Source organism: Marmota monax, unplaced genomic scaffold (assembly GCF_021218885.2).
Source record: "Marmota monax isolate L192 unplaced genomic scaffold, Marmota_monax_Labrador192_F-V1.1 WCK01_AAM20220418_F8-fsc00099, whole genome shotgun sequence".
In the NCBI taxonomy this organism is placed as follows: Eukaryota; Metazoa; Chordata; class Mammalia; order Rodentia; family Sciuridae; genus Marmota; species Marmota monax.
Genome location: NW_026692126.1, coordinates 6,722,619 through 6,740,974, shown reverse-complemented (window position 1 = coordinate 6,740,974; position 18,356 = coordinate 6,722,619). Strand labels below are relative to the sequence as shown.

General features: G+C 33.9%; 2 protein-coding genes across 5 annotated transcripts in view; one reads left to right on the top strand and one right to left on the bottom strand.

Moving 5' to 3' along the window:
* Positions 1-3,142, top strand: part of Crb1 (crumbs cell polarity complex component 1) — a 192,685-nt gene extending 189,543 nt beyond the window's left edge. Inside the window, exon 12 of the mRNA XM_058586069.1 lies at positions 872-3,142. Within this exon, the coding sequence (XP_058442052.1) occupies positions 872-1,087 (216 nt within the window). The 3' untranslated portion in view covers positions 1,088-3,142. The remainder of the gene's footprint in view (positions 1-871) is intronic.
* A 9,149-nt stretch (positions 3,143-12,291) lies between these two features.
* Positions 12,292-18,356, bottom strand: part of Dennd1b (DENN domain containing 1B) — a 274,353-nt gene continuing 268,288 nt past the window's right edge. For all 4 annotated transcript variants that reach the window (XM_058586056.1, XM_058586061.1, XM_046464870.1 and 1 more), the window contains one exon: positions 12,292-18,017. In XM_058586056.1, the coding sequence (XP_058442039.1) occupies positions 17,484-18,017 (534 nt within the window). In that variant the 3' untranslated portion in view covers positions 12,292-17,483. The remainder of the gene's footprint in view (positions 18,018-18,356) is intronic.

Genomic DNA, 18,356 nt, shown 5'->3' with positions numbered 1-18,356 from the left:
AAGCTAAGTGGGAAGGTGAGGGAATTTACTCCTATATTTACTCTGCTGGAAATATTTCTCCTAAAAAAATCACTTAAAATTCAAATAGTGACTGCTTCCTGTCTTTACTATTTATATGCAACTCAATCATAGTTTCATGTATTTATTGCCAAACTGATAGAGTTCAGGTTTTCTAAAGAAGTGCTTTATAATCACACTGCACCAACATTAAACCAACCATGTGCAACTAGTAAACCCACAAGATCACAGGGTTTGGATCCTCTTGCCAGGACTCCACCTACAGTTTTCTGTTACTAGATGTTTGGGTTTGGCATTGAACTCATGTGCTTTTATAAGCATTCAGCTGTCACTTCAAATCCAAATCGCCTGAGAGACTAGTGTTTCAGTCCCTCTTCTCTAGGGATCTTCCCACAAGGCTCAACTAATTTAATTTGTTTCCTTTCCCAAGAAAGACTGTAAAACAACATTTTTTTTAAAGTCTAAAATCAAACTTTGGGCAAGGGAGGGAAGAAACCATAAATAATGCAATCCCATGAATTTAGAATTACACACACACACACACACACACACACGTGTGTTCATTTCTTGACCTTGATGTCACATGAATGACCTTAGTCACTAAGATTAAGACACTGAGTACAACAGATAGTTCACATCACACTCTCTGCCCATAGGGCTCAGATGCTAGACAGATGGTCATCTTCACATGATCTAGAAATAAGAAAACCTGGCTGTCTTTTAACACCTTGGTCTTTTTACAATACTGAGTGGTACCAACTTGATCTTGTTATTCTTCACTCCAGGGGAGTTCCATTGTCCTAAGTTAACTTTTGCTCTTGAATTCACTTCTTAACTGTTGCAATTCCTTCAGTTGGCAGATGACTTGATCTCAGACATTTTCACTGCCATTGGCTCAGTGACGTTAGCCCTATTATTCATCCTCTTGCTGGCTGTTGCTGCTTCTATTATTGCCTCCAAAAAAAGGGCAACTCAGGGAACCTACAGCCCCTGCCGCCAAGAGAAAGAAGGCTCTCGAGTGGAAATGTGGAGCATGAGGCAGCCCCCCACGTTGGAGAGGTTGATTTAGAAGCATGGTGCCCCTTTGAGAAAGGGGTCGGCTCAAGGTGAACTGATGATTGGACTTGAGTGATTTTTTTGGACATACCTGGAGACACTAATTCAACTTGGATTGCACTGGAACTGTGAGAAGGATAATTTTGATCTCCTTAAAGATTTTCATAGTGGTTTGACTTGACACCATTGTTTTTTTTTATATTAACCAATTATTAAACTATGTCTGCATCATTAATTTCAGCCTCATATATAGCAAAAACATCTTCCAGAGCACTGTATCTTTTGCAAAAAGCTCCAGTGGCTATTGTTTAAACTCTTTACTCTGCAACCTGGGAACAACGTTTTAGTGTGCCCTTTAGCAGACAACTACCATTTTTTTTTAATACAGGAACTACAGTAACAACAACAAAACAATAGAATACATTTCTCTTTCTATCATGTGGTGAAAGGTTTAATTATATGCCTGTGATTAGATATACAGTCTCATCCTTTAATCAAGTACTTAGAGAAAGCCATGGTCAAAAAGGTGAAAAAGTGATCAAACCATAGAAAAATAACCATTGAAATGTGGTGGTTCTTCTGAGTATTTTTTTTTTTTGCATTTTGTGGCATTAAATGTGACAAAGCAACCCATGGAAGCATTTGAAGAACATGTTTATGAATCTTTTAACTAAATCATCTCACAAAAAAATCCTTATACTATTTTATATTTTTGTGATACTGAGATTACAGGCATGTGCCACTGTGCCCACTATAGTCTTTATTCTTTGTAAAGGTTAGTTTAAAATCAAAACACTTTCTAGAAAGAAGTTAAAAAAGCAATAAAACTCAAATTCTCAATTCTGAAAGACCTATTTTTGATAGGTCACCAAGAGTGACATTCCAAGGTAAGAACCCTAAGTGAGATAAGCTCATGGTAAGGGTTATGTGTACAGACCATCTATATGGTCTGAGGAGGAAAATCCTGGGCCTTCTATTTATATATTTATCTACCCAGTATTTGTTATATTTTTACATATGTTTTGAAACACATGTAACAACATACTACTAAAGTATAATACAAATCAAACATTGAAATACATGCCTATATATTTGGGGTATATGCTCAAACATCTTAATGATATGAATTTTTAAATTTGGTCTAAAATAATCTTGTTAATTACTCAATGACATAATTCCAGAAAATTCCTCTCTCTTTGAATATCATCAGTTTTCCCGCTTTATTGAATCATTCCCTTAAGCACCAAACATGCTGTTCTATGTCCCATAACATAGAATTCTCTCCTATGACCATATATCCTTTTCAGTCAAGTATCTGCAAAAGCATTTTCTATCTTCTCTTTCTCTTCCAATCTTCTCTTGAATTCAAACTAATTTGCCCTTTCTGTCCATCAAAGACTTTCCCATTGCCAACTATAATGGTCAGTACTCAGTCTTCCACTTCTCTGACCTTTCAGAATATGAAATAATTGTCACTCCTGCTGACATACTTTCCACACAATGATACACTCACTATTCTACCTCCTCTTACCTCACCATCAGTCCCTTCTCAGTCTGTTGCTGGTTTCTCCTTGTCTCTTAAACTCTGCTTTATTTTTTTCCATATTGTTTATCACTATTTTTTCCTATTTCCCCTGATTGGAATTTAAGTTATATGAGGAAAAGAACTTTGTTTGTTTTCCCTGCACTTACAACAGACCCTAGTGACAACATAATAAATATTTTATGGCTAAACCAACAAATAATGAGTGAATGTTGTTTGCATTTGTACCTGCTAACAGCAAAATCCCAGTGTGCCCAAGATGAGTGTGTTCTGTCATTGGATGATCTGGCTCCTAAACTATCATGGCTCTGTAGCCTTCTTAACGTCTTAATCTCTGATTTTCCCTCAATATCTAACTTTGCTTTAAGCGTAAGTTCAAGAAGACAGATGTCTCTAGATGTCTACATTTGGAGTATGCCATGAGACATGTTTATCTTTGTATCCCATTAAAGTTACAACTTCTTAATAGAGTTTTATATGGGAAGGACAAAAAGAGCTGTTGCCTAAAGGAAAAAGAAATAAGTAGCTGAGCTTAAAAATACAAACTAAGATATTACAGAATATAAATTGTCCTTATGGATATTAACATAGGAATAAAGAGGTAACTCCAATAGTAATACCATAAATTTAATTGATCTATTAGTCTGTGACATCTAGGTTTACAGCTTCACGGAAGAATATAGATACATACCTGTGCATAAATGAATGCGTGCAGGCATGAACAGATGAATGATTCCATGTGGAAACTCCAAGTGTGTACATGACAATGTGGTTTCTTTACAAATCTTTGCATCCTTGAACAAGTAAAACATTGAATACCTTTATGTGAGAAATGTTTCAAAATTAGCTCTATGGAGTATTTGCACTGAACACCTTTGAAAAGTAAACTTCACTTTACATAGAAAAATCTAGGATCTGCCTCACAAATGGTGCAAATGTCCTATCGAATACATTTTGCAATTTATATCCGGATTGGTTTCAAAGATGGTTACAACAGTTTCTGTTATCCTTGTTTGCAATGTAATGTCACCATCCCTCCCATGGAGAGGTGGAATCTGTCTCCCTTCCTCATGAATCAGAGTTGGCCTTGTAATTCCATTCAGCCAAGGGCTCACCGAGGAAATGATATTGTTCCAATTTCAGATCAGGCATTAGAGGCTTGTGACTCCCATTTTCCCTCTCTTGGAAGGCGTTTCTGAGACTGCTATGCTGCAAAGAAACCTGAGATGTAAATACCCTGAGGAGAGAGAGGTCCAACCATGCCAGCTGTGCCTGCTGATCCTGTCTTGCCTGCTGAATATAGTCACATAGTATGACCCATGTAAGACCAGCAGAGAAACAACCCAACCAACATTCAGTCTTATGAGAAATAATAAACCACTGTACTAAGCCAGTGAGGTTTTCGGGTGGTTTTTTTATACGGTGGTAATAGGCAAATGAGATGTATCCATTTATGTCAATGAGGCAATCCAAGGCAATATAGGGTACTTCGTTATTCTTTTTTTTTTTTGTAGTATGAAGTATTCAATTGCCTAGTAACAATAATTAGTACATTATTAATAAAATATGAATATATGCCTAATTTCTTTCTGAGTGGCAAATAAGAATGAGGATCCATTAAATTCAAATATAGGTCCAGGAGGAACTGAGAGTCACAGTGCCCTGGCAGCTATTTGCAGGATTTGGGACTGGGGTGTAAAGTGGACACAGCCGGCTTACTTCCTGCCCCCTGGTGAACCCTGGCCCAGGGCAGCCCCTGTGAAAGGCACATATGGTGTGTGTTTATAAGGAGTGACAGGAAGGCTCCTTTAAGTGGCCTCTTATGTAGCAGTCTCAGAGCACGTCAAACCTGTCTCTCTTCCTCCTCCTTAAATTACTACTTGCTCAATAGGTCCTCTATGAAATGAAGATCAAGATGGTCCTACAGTCTGGCCCCCGGAGCAATAATCATTATTTTTACCAATTAGTGTTCGTGGTAGGAATTGAAAAGCATCAGTCATAATGGGTTGAGAGCAGCATAATAATGATAATGATGATTATTGGGTTATTAAGGAGGGATCCTTCACTGAGCTCTAACTGTATCACTAGGAGTATGTTAACAAATTTGCCACAATATATACATGATGTCTCATTTAAACCTGCAACAGCCCTTTGAAAGAGAAACTTGTATCTTAATATTAGGAAACCTTGGAGACAAAAACAAACAAACATCAAAAAAAAAAAAAACCCTCATAGGTTTAAATTTCTTTCTGTCCCATCTAAATGATCTGAACTAATCTGAAAAATGAGTCAGACCACTATCTCACAAAGAGTATTATGATAATTATCCCTTAAATGCATAATATATATTAAGTGCACAATATCTATTATTATTATTCAGAGAAGATGGAGGGTCAGTAGGACAAGTGACAAACATGGGTAACATTTTGATTGTTTCCACACTCTTACTTGTATCTACCAAACAAACCAAGGGCGTAACGACTTTATTCCTATCTTCTTACTTGTCTCATGACACATCTGTAATGTTAGTTGGTTCACACAAAGGTATTTTTTTCATGTTGTTCTCACACCTCTAAAGTGGCCTCATGATGGAAGTTCCATTAGCTAAAGAAGTTGATTAATCTGTAAGACTGAAATAAACTGTACATATCACATCTTCTTCTCAATAAAATTACCAGAAAATAAATCAAAGGCTTCAGGTCTATCAGACTCCCTAAACTTATAATACAGAATTTTTTTGTAGAGTTTCAGTTTATAACCATAATATAACCATCATCTTCATCTTCATCATCATCATCATCATCATCATCTGCTTTTTAGAATTACTCCTTAAACCTCTTTTGTGAAGGAACCAAGATCATCTACTACCATCATCAACAAGACTGGCCCAGATATCCTGGTTTAAAGTATGCTTCTGATGATGATTAGCTAGCCAACTTTCACCTAGCTTTATGCTCTGCAAGGGTATGATCCAAACCATAAAATTATTCTTAGTTCTGGAGTGAATATGACTTTTCAAATTTCAACCTGCTTCCAGTAAAAGTGAAATTTTTACTGCTTCGTATGGCATTGCAGAGTGATGACAAAAAATTCATGTTTCCAATTTAAACCCATTCTTCTGTGATTTAGTATTCAGGCTTTGTTTTATGTGGTTCCAGAAACCTGGGAACAACATCCATCAGATATATTTGGCAGTGCCTGCCTGAAGAGAGCTGCTTTAAGAACCAGTTGAAGGGTCTTCTAATATGTTAGGCAAATACCTCCCTTTGAAAACCGATAAAATCCACATCTTCCAACACTAAAGGGGGCATGTCTTGGAAGAGTTCAGGGTTTGCAGCTTAAGGCTCCTGGCTCAAATCTGAAGTTCATCCATGGTTAAAATAAGACAGACACTGAATGGAAACAAACATATGTGTTATTGAAAGTCTGCAAAGTATAAGTGTTTTTAGCACTCTGTTTCAATTCAGCCCTTCATGTCATAGATTTGGTTACATCATGGGTTAATTCATTCAGCTCCATGCTCAACATCCATCTTCATATGGTTGCTAAGTCTTTTATTATTGGAGTCAGGTGGTCCACAAAGTAGTTTCTATGTTAGCTTTCCCATAACAGAGATATTCATGTTATTGCAAAGTTAGTCTCATTTTCTAATACCTGCTTTAAAAAGAAATTGCTCTATGTTTGAATGATTGGGGAATGTTTTGATTTTTCAAAAATGAAATAACTAAGCATCAACTATCAAGGGTAGGTTTAATTAAAAAATTTTTTTTTCATAAAGAAAAATTCATTAAGTCTAACTTAATAATCTTAACTAAAGGCTAATAATAAGTTTCTTTTGTCAGGTTTGCAAGGCTGTTCAGTTTCATAGGTCAAGAATATAGACATCCCCACATGAACTCAGGCTCAAATTTTACCAAGAGTACTTGTTATTTTTCTAGTGCATTATATTTACTTCCCTGATAGAAGGGAAACCCAGGAGCCCCCTTGATGTGAAATAGTACGTGGATTTCAATTCAACATCTCTCCAACTGCCAAATACTAATTTAATTCAATGGAATCTGTAGTTAACAGAGTTTAAGTGGCTCAAGTTGAAGAGAGGAAAGAACAATCAATTTACAAATTATGGACTGTTCATCTGAAGCATCTAATGGCCACAGGAGAGGAGATTCCAATTAAGGTAACTTATTTGACCTTAATGTTGTATTGGTAGAATGAGAGGCCTTGTCATGAGGAGGCAAAAAAAAAAAAAAAGATTAAGAAAACACCATTCAGAATTAGAAAGTCAATCATGATATTATCATCTGAATTGATACCAGCTTCTTTTTATCTTTTGAAATTAAATACACATTAATTCTACCACTTCTCTCTTGAAGAAACTAGTCAAGCACACCCACATGATAAAATCACATTTACTTAGATTTACTGGGGTTCCAGTGGTTGATAGGAATACATATATATTTTTTTTACTATTCTGAACATATTAGTAGATTTAACATCTACCTTCAAGTTATTAGGCTAGAGATGAGTCCATTATACAAATATTTGGTTCATAAAAATATAGTCTTGCCATGCATTGTTAAGCTTAAATCTGTTTCATAAATATTCTGTTTATTTTAAAAGGAATGATTGTATATTTTTGTATGGGATATTTATTTCTATGTTCTTTAATCAAGAAATAAAAGCTAGAAATGATGAAGGTAAGTGAAAAATATTTCAAGATGACAGATCAATGTGTGATTCAGAGCTTAAGGTGGATCCTAAGAGTGTTAAGGAACAAATTTGTCATTTCCCTTCCACAAACATTTGCTGATTAAGAGATTAGACAGAGTTCACATTTTTTAATCAATTACAAAGTAAAAACTGATTTGGGGGATGCTATGGAATTTTTTGTCACTGTTAGAAATAAAACACTTGAATGTGGCTTAAATATTTTCTAAGGGTCCATTGTGGTTGAAGTTTGGTCTGCACCGAGGCACTACTGAGAGGTAGTGGACGCCTTTGGAGGTTCGGTCAGGTGGGAGATCCTTGGGTCATTGGGGTCAGGCCCTTAAAAGTAATTATTAAGCCCAAACACTGAGTTCCTCTTCTGCACACATATGTTCTCACTATGATTTGTTGCCAAACCAATGGGGCTACCTGCTCTTAGACTTTGAATCTTCAAAATTGAAAACTAAAATTATTTTTTTTTGGTACTGGGGATTCAGTTGAGTACTCAGGGGTACTCAATCACTGAGCCACATCCCCAACCCTATTTTGTATTTTATTTAGAAACAGGGTCTCAGTGAGTTGCTTAGTGCCTCACAGTTGCTGAGGCTGGCTTTGAACTGGAGATTCTCCTGTCTCAGCCTCCCAAACCACAGGGATTATGGGTGTGTGCCACCACACATGGTTAAATAAACTTTTTTGTCTTTATAAAGTTAGGTGCCCTGGTATTTCATTGCAGTAAGGAAAAGTTAATTAATAGAGTTCTTTAAAACAGCTTATGTTATATGTCAGTCATATGTCTCCTTGAGACTATGAAAGTTACTCTCTGCTGCCATTTAATGCCCACCAGGTTGTACAGAGAAGTGATGCTCCATCCATGGCAGCCAGGAAGGAGAGAGAGCAAGAAGAGTGGGAAAAGACCATAGGAGAGCTGAATCCTTCTGGTACATGTCCCCAATGACCCACCTCCTCCTGCCACACCTCGTAAGACTACACTTATGACCCAGTCAGTTCATTATAAGTAGGGTGGATTGATTAGGTTAAAACTCTAATAATTAATCATTTCACATCTCAATATTCCTGCATTAACATAAGAACTTTGAGGAGATACATCATATCCAAGCCATGATAGGGAGATATTAAGGAGTGAAAGTGATCAAATTATGTTATGTACATGTATCAATATACCATAATAAAACTCATAATTTTGCATAATTAATATGGGCCAATAAAAACAAATTATCACATTGATTGTGAGCTGCAGAATTATTCATTTTATCCATGGACATGTATTTTGCTGATCCGAAAGACACCTAGTAAAAGAATCACAAAATGTCTTGCATTTGGCACCAAGAACAAAACAATAAATTGAAATCAAATGTATTTGTTTATACAGAAAGGCAAAGACCTTGAATATTAAATTTTCAAGAATAAAGTGGAAGAATCAAACTGTCCAATTCTAAAGCTTATTATAGAGTCATCAAGATAGTGAAAAAATGCTATAGAAATGAGTATGTAAATCAATAGAAAAAAATAGGGTCCATACATAAGCACACATAAATATGTTCAATTGACATAAAATGTTATGCTCATATGAGGGAAGAATAGTCTTTTCAACAAGTGGTACTAGGAAAAATGGGAAAATCTGGCCCTTAACATTAAAAAAAATGAACTCAATATGAATCATAGACCTAAATGCAAGTAACTATTAAACTTCTAGAAGAAAGACATTGTGATATTCTGACTAGACATCAGTTTCTTAGGACAAAAAGGTGTAGATTGTGAAATAAAAAGGTTGCTAATGTTGTATTTCTTCAAAATTAAAACCTTTTTTTTTTTTTTTTGAAACATTACTAGGAAAATCAAAAGTCAAGTCACAGAAAGAAAAACTTACAAAACGTATATTAAGGGACATTTATCCAGAATGTTTTAAAGAAAACAAATTCTTACAAGTCACTAACAAGAAGAAAAAACAGCTCAATATGTGTGTCAGCAAATATTGGGCGTATACTTTCACCCAAAGAAGAGAAATCAATCACCAATAAGCACATAAGATTTTCAAAATCTTTGGTCATAAGAAAAAAAAATTGAAACCAAAATGAGGTACCATTACGTAACTACCAGGGTGACTACAACTAAATCTACCAACAAAAGCATTACACCAAGTGAGAGAACCTGAAAGAACCCCTTTATGGGAAATTCTTAAAAGGTGAAAGCATAGTGAAGGCAGATCAGCTGTGACCAGTAGTCAGAATCAAGAGTGGACAGTCACAAGAGCACAAAGTCATTTTGGGGGTAATAAACTTTTCTAAATCTTGATTTCAAAGTGATTACATGATATATATTTGTTGAAATTCATTGAATTATACCTGCGAATACGTGAATTTTTATGAAAGTAAGTTGTACTTCAAAAAAAGTTCATTTGAAAAAAAATGTGAAAAAATGCACCTTGAAAGAAAAAGAATCTTCACCAAACAAAGAAGCAAATTTGTAGTGGGTGTTGGTAAAGCAACTTGAAAATCCTGTAAAACACCCATGGACTTTGAGTTCCCCTTTTATTTGTACATCAAAAATCAATTGTGATACCCCTCAATAATTTCAAAGAATAGTATGTTCGCCAGAATGATCCTTTGCAATATGTATATGATCACCAGTCTTAACTAATTATTCTTTGATGATATGGCTAAATTTTATTCTTTTTAAAAAACACTTATTTCAAGTTTCTATTGACTGTGATTTAGTTAGGAAATACACGATTTTCTAACAGTTTGTCAAGAAGCGTGTCTCTTATACAGGAAGCCTTAAGATAAAGCAGTACATTTCTTTCTAACATCTGTTCATGAGTTGGGAATTTTGCCCAATGGATTGTGTCCAATTTGGACATTTATCAAATCTCAGAAAGCTTAGTGCTTACTTTAAAATATATTTAATATTAGATTTTTGAGGATACAATGAAATATGAAACTAATATTATTAATGTGTTTTAATGTCCTGGAGAATCCCTAAATTGGAAACTGGAGTTACAAAAAGTAATTTGTAAATTATGTTTAATGGTGTTACTCTAAAACACCATTAATATAAAACATAATTCATATTTAAGGTAGATTTGCTTTATTCAATTTCAATGTTTTTAGTAGTACATTATAGTTACACATAATAGTGGTGTCCATTTTGGCAGAATCATACTTATATGGACCATAATTTGTTCCATTTCAGTCTCCATTACTTCCTCTTTCTTTTCCCTTCTGCCTCCCCTAGGCCTAGGTCCCCTTCCTCTACTCTATTTGTCTTCTTTCCATTTAATTCATTGGTTTTTTAAATTGGTGCTTTATAGATACATATAAAGATAATTCACTATAGTATATTCCATATGTGTACATAGCATAATTTGGTTAATTTCATAACAAAACTGTAGAACAACAGTTTGTCTTGAGAACTGGTTCTTGAATATGAGAAATTAGAAAAGTAGGAGATAATATCTTTGGATGTTCTGTAAGTGATATTTAGATATCCTCAACAACTTCAAATGTTAATAACAGTGGCTCCATATTTTTTAAAACTCACAAGTTAAATCTTTGCCTTTTTCCAAAATAGATTATGTCATCCACATGCTCTGAGGTTATCCTGCATAACCCAAGTGGGTCTCCCCAATACATGCCAATCAAATAAGGTGGACAGAGAAGAGAGAATACAAAGATAGCAGAGGGAACATGCATACATACAAAAGAGAGAATATTTGAGATGGAATTGGAGACTAGCTGGGGAGTATGAAAAATAGAAAAAAAATGAAAAGGAGAAAATCAAGCATTAATACAAACTCTCAAAAAGATACCAAAAATTTCAGTACAAGATAAAACTTTAAAATTTGAAAAAATAAAAAGGAAAAAAAGACATTGTCTAATATTAAAGGGGAAAACATGCTGGGCATGCTATGTACTATCCCATATTTCTGTTTAATAGCTTGCAATTCAAATCCCAATGTGGCCATTTGGTGCTATGGAACTTTGAGGATATCACTGTTTTTCTTGAACTTCAGTTTCTTCATGTCTACAAAAAACTAACTATAGAAGGTACTGCAGAATTTGTAGGAGAATGGCCCAATCATCTGGTTATTCTTTTTCTTTCTTTTTCTTTTTTCTCTCCAGGTGATTCTAATGAAAAACTAAGACGACGACGCTGGATTAGATAAGACCTAAGATTTTATAGTTGTATTTTATACTGCATACTCCAAATCACCATAAATTCAGACTCAAATTGATACTTACAAATATTTTCTATCCCTCAAATTACATGGCAGCTACTATGCATACAGAAGTTTCTCAATAAATATTACATAATTCTAAGAACAGACACTTTTGTTTAAAATACAGAGAAAACAAAACTTCAGGGAAGTTACTAAGCCACAATCAATAGTAGAACCTGGGGAAGGTTTTTAATTAATCTAGAACCTTCCATTATACAGTATCTTATATTTTAGCTATCAATGCTATATTTTCCGTGTATGTACAACTTTTTACGTCCTGTAATTCACTCTGTTACTTCTGGACAAGAAATTACCAGAGTCATGACCATAAAAATTTTATAGGATATTTCATTTAAACTTAAGGACAATCTAGTAGACTGTAGGTCTTGGATGAGAAGTTCATTCTGCCAGTCCCTGGAGCACTTGGCCATATTTGATCTCTATCCTAGAACCTTAGGCATTTGGGTCAATAAACAAAGTTGTCTGGCTTAGATCTTGCTCTGAAACAATCAGTGACACTTAACTATTTGCCTATGATTTTTCAGAACCTAATAAAATGTTTAATATACCTAACAGTGTGCATACCTCTCATGCTGCCCTATCAGAAAGATTCTGTAGCAGTTACAAAGCTTAGAGATGAGGGTAGCAGGGTCCTTCTAGTCATTCACCTAGAATTCTGAGGGGGATTAATGGTCAACTATGAAAGAAGAATCAGCACCACACAAAGTTTGATTGTGACCAATTTTATTATATATCTGCATTCTTGGGTACTTTATGGTAATGTAGAATTCATCCAATATTTATTTTTTCATATTTAAAAGTCCCAAAGCAATAATTTTATACACAATGTCTTCCCAATAGTAGTCAACTTTGGAGATGATTTATACTGTAGCCTCAAGGATGCAAGAACAGTGAAGCAAATCTCAATGCCTAGTAAGTTTTTATGGATACCTGTTATCATGTTGAGCATAAAGCTCAAGATCTTCAGTCCTTTGAAATAACTCTTCATCTAAAGCAAAAGAAATAAGCTTTGGAAAAGTTCACTTTTGAACCCTTCATGTCACCTTTTGTAAAAAAGCTTTATGTGTTTTAAGTTGTAAGATTCATGCAATTTCTATTTTTTGCTGTTTTAGGCATGGCTAAATCATAACGGATTTTTAAAATCTAATTTTTGGTATGTGATTATTTCTCAAAATAACCTATGAAAACTATATCTAAAGGTTGGTGACTTGACACATGCAGTGCATTTAACATGCACAGTGTTCTAAACTGGTTCTGTTCTAAACAGCATATCATCAACCAGAAGGTGGATTCATTAATGGATCTCAACAAGGCTCTCATCTGAGAACTGAAATAGCAGAGATGAAGAGACGTACATGTTTGTCATATCAAAGAGGTAATCATTTGCAACTTTACAACCTTCTAAGATAAAAGATTGTATATCTTCAATTACTTCATTAAACTAAAACGTGGCTTGAAAAAACATAGCCTACTGGATACAAAGCATTCTGTTAACATTGCTGTTGAGTACCTTGTTTTATTTATTTATTTTTTGGTATATTTGCATATCACATCCAGGGCTACAAATTTTCCACAGTGCTTTCTGCCTCTTTCAAGTATAATAAAAGTAGAAATCTATAGAAGCTCTAAGGTTAAACAAACTGTACATTATACAAAAATTAACTTAATTTACACACAGTTAAAAAGTATTGGCAATGCCCTTTATAAATCTTAGCAAAGATTCATCACAAATGATGTTACAATCTATATACGTGGTCATCACCATACAAATGCCATTTAAATTTATGTTGTGCAGAACAGACTTATGTGTTAAGTGTACTCACATAGAATCAACAGTTTGTACCATAAACATTTCTTTTAAAGTAACAGTATTGGTAATCTAAGGTACAGGATTTTCTTATTGCATATTTATTGATGCTGAGGCAGTTAGTTATGATACAATAATGCAATATCCATAATTATTTTAAATAAAAAAACATTTTTCTCGCCAACAATATAAAGAATATTTTTTCCTAAAATCACACAGAACATTGCTACATACAATTTTATGCAAATACTGAAAGACATGACCTTAAGGCATCTGCTAGAAAAGCAGATGTGCATATTTATATTAACTAAATTATGAAAGAAAAAAAATATTGCACAAAATCCTATTATTTTGTAAAATAAAATACATCTCGGTCTAAATGTACATAATTTTGTATTCCTTAACCAGATCATAATGTTAACTGCTTTGCTCAAAACCAATCTGGCTTTTAAAGAAGTTTTATGAAACATGCACTAACCATATTACTTGGCTCCACATAGAAAAAAATGTCAGTACTGACACAAGGTTTCTAAAAACTCTTTCCTATATTAAAAATTGCTCTGGGGGAATTAAACTTGGAGATTCATCTTATATTCCTGAATTTATATTCTCATTTACAAATATTTTCTTAGATTCAGATTCTTTGATGCTAAACAAAATGGAGTTCTCATTAGAAAACTTATTCATGAAAGTAATCAACCTGAATTTTCAAATAAAGAATGAAGGTCTACCGATTATAAGAATATTCAGTTTTCTCCTCTTGTTCAGGAATCTACTTCATCATTTTATTTAATAAACAATTCATTAGATTTCCTGGATTCTAGTATTAGAATATTAGCATAAAATCCTAATAACAGCATTGTCACTTAGTTTAATTTAAATGGAAGGACCTGTTTCTAGAGAATGCTATTATAAAGATAAGAGAAAAAAGTAAAAACTGGATTTTTTAAAAAAAAGTTAAATTATTTATTTAGTCTAAGTTGTTATATATGAGGCAGAATGCAATTCATTTCATATTACAAAAACTGGATTCTTATCAACATGATTGGATTCTCGTCCACACCCTCACTTCTTACTAAACTGAATAAAGTGCCCTAAGCATGGAAAAGGAGCATCATTCCCCACAGAGGAATAAGCCACTTGCTTATCTGACAGAAAATCAGTTAAACAAGGACAATCAGTCTCTGAAAGATATCTTAGCAGCATTATTATAATTAGCATAATGATTAGGAAAGTTAATGAAATCAGATATGGTACTTTAGTTCTGTACTTAGAACATGCTTTAGATTAAGCAGGTATTAAAAAAAAGAACATCTTTCTTGACTTTCGAATCTTAGGCTGATAACTTCTAAGCAAAGCACATTATTATATTATTATTTCAATACTTTTGCAATTCCTTTCAGAGCAAGAACAATGTTAATTATTTTATTTCCCCTGCACCTTCAGTTATCGTACCTTGTGACTGGTTTTAAAAGTCCATATTTTTAAAACGAAGGAGTTATTAGTTTTAAGTTGGAAAAATAATCATGCTTTATTTTGGTGCCTAAGATTTGCTAAAGTAGTTAATCATAAAAATATGCTAGTTAGCAACATTTTCACTAAACAAAACAACAGCCGCTAAATTTATATACTATTTCTCTATTTCCCTGAAAGACCATGGATGCAATCTAAGGGCAAAACAATAAAAGCTACAGCAAGATTCAGGAAGAGTCATGACTCAGTTTAGAGGTCATATAAATGATCATATCACAAAATCAAAAGTCATTAAGTTTATATAATTTTGCATGATCATCTCATTCTTCAGACTGAGTTCTGAAGGAGAAAAAAAATACCTCATTTCAAAATTTGTATTAAAAGATGGCTTTGTATTCTTTCACAAATAATGGAGCATTCGCCAAGCAGATTAACCATCAGAGTAGCCTTTTTTACTTCTCAATTAGAACAGCTCTTCTGATATATGGAGTTTTTTTATTGCATATTTCAATAAATTAAACTGGAATTTGAAATGAATATATAAAGGCAAAATTTGACAAGAACTCTGAATCTTACTTTTATGATAAAATAAAGATTAAAAACTTTTTCCTTAATATTAGAACCCATTCTTATAAGGAAAACAAGATTCATCTTCTTTTACAATTACGAATGATTAATCATCCTGATTACAATATACTCCTTTAATTTTGAAATGTAATTTTTAAAAAACTGACCTGAATAAATAATTTTAAGCAATGTTTTAAACAAACCTACTTTTAGATTTTTAACTGAAATTATACTTCTTCAGTAAATATTTGCAGTGGTGTCTTACTAGAGTTCTTGAATGGTTTCTCATACATTTTTTTTCTTTTTTCTTTAAAAAAGGTATTTTTAAAAGAATATAATCATGACTGAGGCTACAGAAAATAGGTACACAGAGATAAATTAGCCATAACATCACTAGTCTGCCCTACCATGAAGTAATTATGTAATTTAGATGAATTCCAAAGCTTAATAGTAAATTTGTGGGAGACAAATTTCCCATGAAGAATTCCAAATGATTTATTTCAATAACCCTCTGCCTAAAGGAGATGAAGCCTAACTCCTTAAGAGTGGGAGACTCGTAGTGACTTCCTTCCAAAGTCCACAGTGTAGAAAGGGGGTTGAAGAGTAAATTAATGTTGGAGAAGCCTGACAAATGTTACCTCAGCCAGGTTATCAACATCAACATCCACAAAACATGTTGATATAATGTGATGAAAATGACACTTTACTTCTGTGACCTGTTCCCCCCAAACCCATAATCCTATTGTGATTAGGAGGGAAAAAAATCAAACAAATTCCAAGAGGGGTACCCTGAAATATATCTTACCACTACTTCTCAAAACTGTCAAGGTCATCAAAAACAAGAAAAGTTTAAGATAAACTGCCACAGCCAAGAAGAGCCTAAGGAAACATGACAAATAAATGTAATATGGTGTCCTGGATGGGATGCTAGAACAGAAAGCATCCGTTAAGGAAAAACTGCAGAAATCTTAATAATGTATGGACTATCAATACTGGTTCATAATTATGGCAAATATATTCCACCGAAGTGAGATGTTAATAATCTAGGAAACTGAGTACAGGGCTATTGTGGGAACTCTCTGCACTGTCTTTGCAATTTTTCTATAAATCTAAAACTTCTACATACAAAATCAGTTATTTGAAAAAAAATAAATCTGAGATAATGATATGAAGCATTTTGATGGAAAATGATTAGCTAAGAAAAAAGACATGAAAATTTTAGTCTGGACAAGTTTACATTGCATTTGGCCTTCTTGCAGTGAACCCCTAGCTAGAAAAGGCATACACAGAGACTGAAAATGCTGTACGTGTCTCATTTGTAAACAGAAGTCATTAACTTCACATTGCAATTCAGCACTTCATATATTTCACTGAGTGAAAGGTAAATTTATAGCTTTATACCTTTTGGAAAACATGGCTACAGTGTCCTTATAAAAGCAAATTAAATATTTCCACAAGAGAGCTTTTGAGCCTTAAAAAATGAATTTTGATCTTAAATTGATGAATAGAAAAAGGCATTATTGCTCTGAAGGACAAATAACTTAGCTCTCAAAGTTTACATGTAATTTCATACATTATTAAAGTATGCTTAATATAGTTTTAAGATTAAGGCAATTAGTGGGTTAACAATTTCATCAGTTTCAGGCTAGTTTTGACATCCTGATCAGGTTCATGCTCAACCAGATTAGTACAATAGCTACTGGTTATATGCAAGAATTATATATGCATACTTAGTTTAAATAAATGAATGGCATTTAAGCACCAAATACTGGGAAATCATATGTTCAATACTTACTTTAGACATACATACAAACTAGTACCTGATTTAATAGCACAGTAGAAGAATTCACTTTACATTTTAAAATCGATGGATAACATACATATCCACAAGATGAACAAGTGGGGGAAATGTTTGTTCCAAATAAAAAAAATTAAATAGTAGCAAGAGTTATCATTCCTACAAATGATTTTGTTTACTACATAAATTTCAGGCAATCCCAAAATGTTTCCATAGAAGCTTAGATGCAAGTGAATGACCCTTAATTGGTGACTTAAGCTTGGTTTCCCCTTGTATTTTCTTCTGAAATGGTTAAACCTTGTTGGAAGTCAGATGACATGTGACATAATGACACTACTTCATGGAGCAGTCCAATATCTTCTGAAGTTGTTTTGACTTTCCCTTCTTTCTCCCAAGGAACGAAAGTAGATGGACGTTGCCCAAGGCTGGGCGCAAGCAGATCATCTGAAATCTGGCTTAGTGTTTCTTTCTTTTCTCTTCTTCCTTTATCAGTCTGGGATACTTCAGTGACAGCTATTGGAAAACTCAATCCTGCAGTAAGATCTGGCTTTTTCACCACAGTAGGGTTACTCAAATTGTCAGCACTGAGGTGTTTTTCACTGTTTTCCTCTTTTAGGATGAAGAGAGAATCTGTCAAGCCACTAGAGGAAACCCTCTTCCTGGGAGATGGAGGGAGGTGTTTACCATGGAGAGCACTATCGTCCTGCCCGAGATTCCACTCTGTTTGATCACCAGAACCTCCACATAGGAGAGCCAGGTTATTCTCACTAGGAGCATTGGATTTATTCTGAAAGAATAACAAATTCAGAACACTTTTAATAAGATCACAGCATTACTTTAGCAGCATTTTTTTCATTTTGAAATCAATGTTCATATCTTTCAAGACTGGCAACTTGAAGTTCTTCCCAGGGGGAATTATAGCACTGACAGTTATTCTGACACCTCTAAATCGTTCTATGAACAGGAATGAAATGTGATGGACTTTGGTCTCTATGTCTTTATAATTGTCACCTGTCAAATTCAAACTAGACTATATAATTCATGCCAAGTTCTGGAGTCTCTTACAATCAGAACAGGGTTGCCATTGCTCATACTATTATCCTTCATGTACTTAAAGCATTTATTC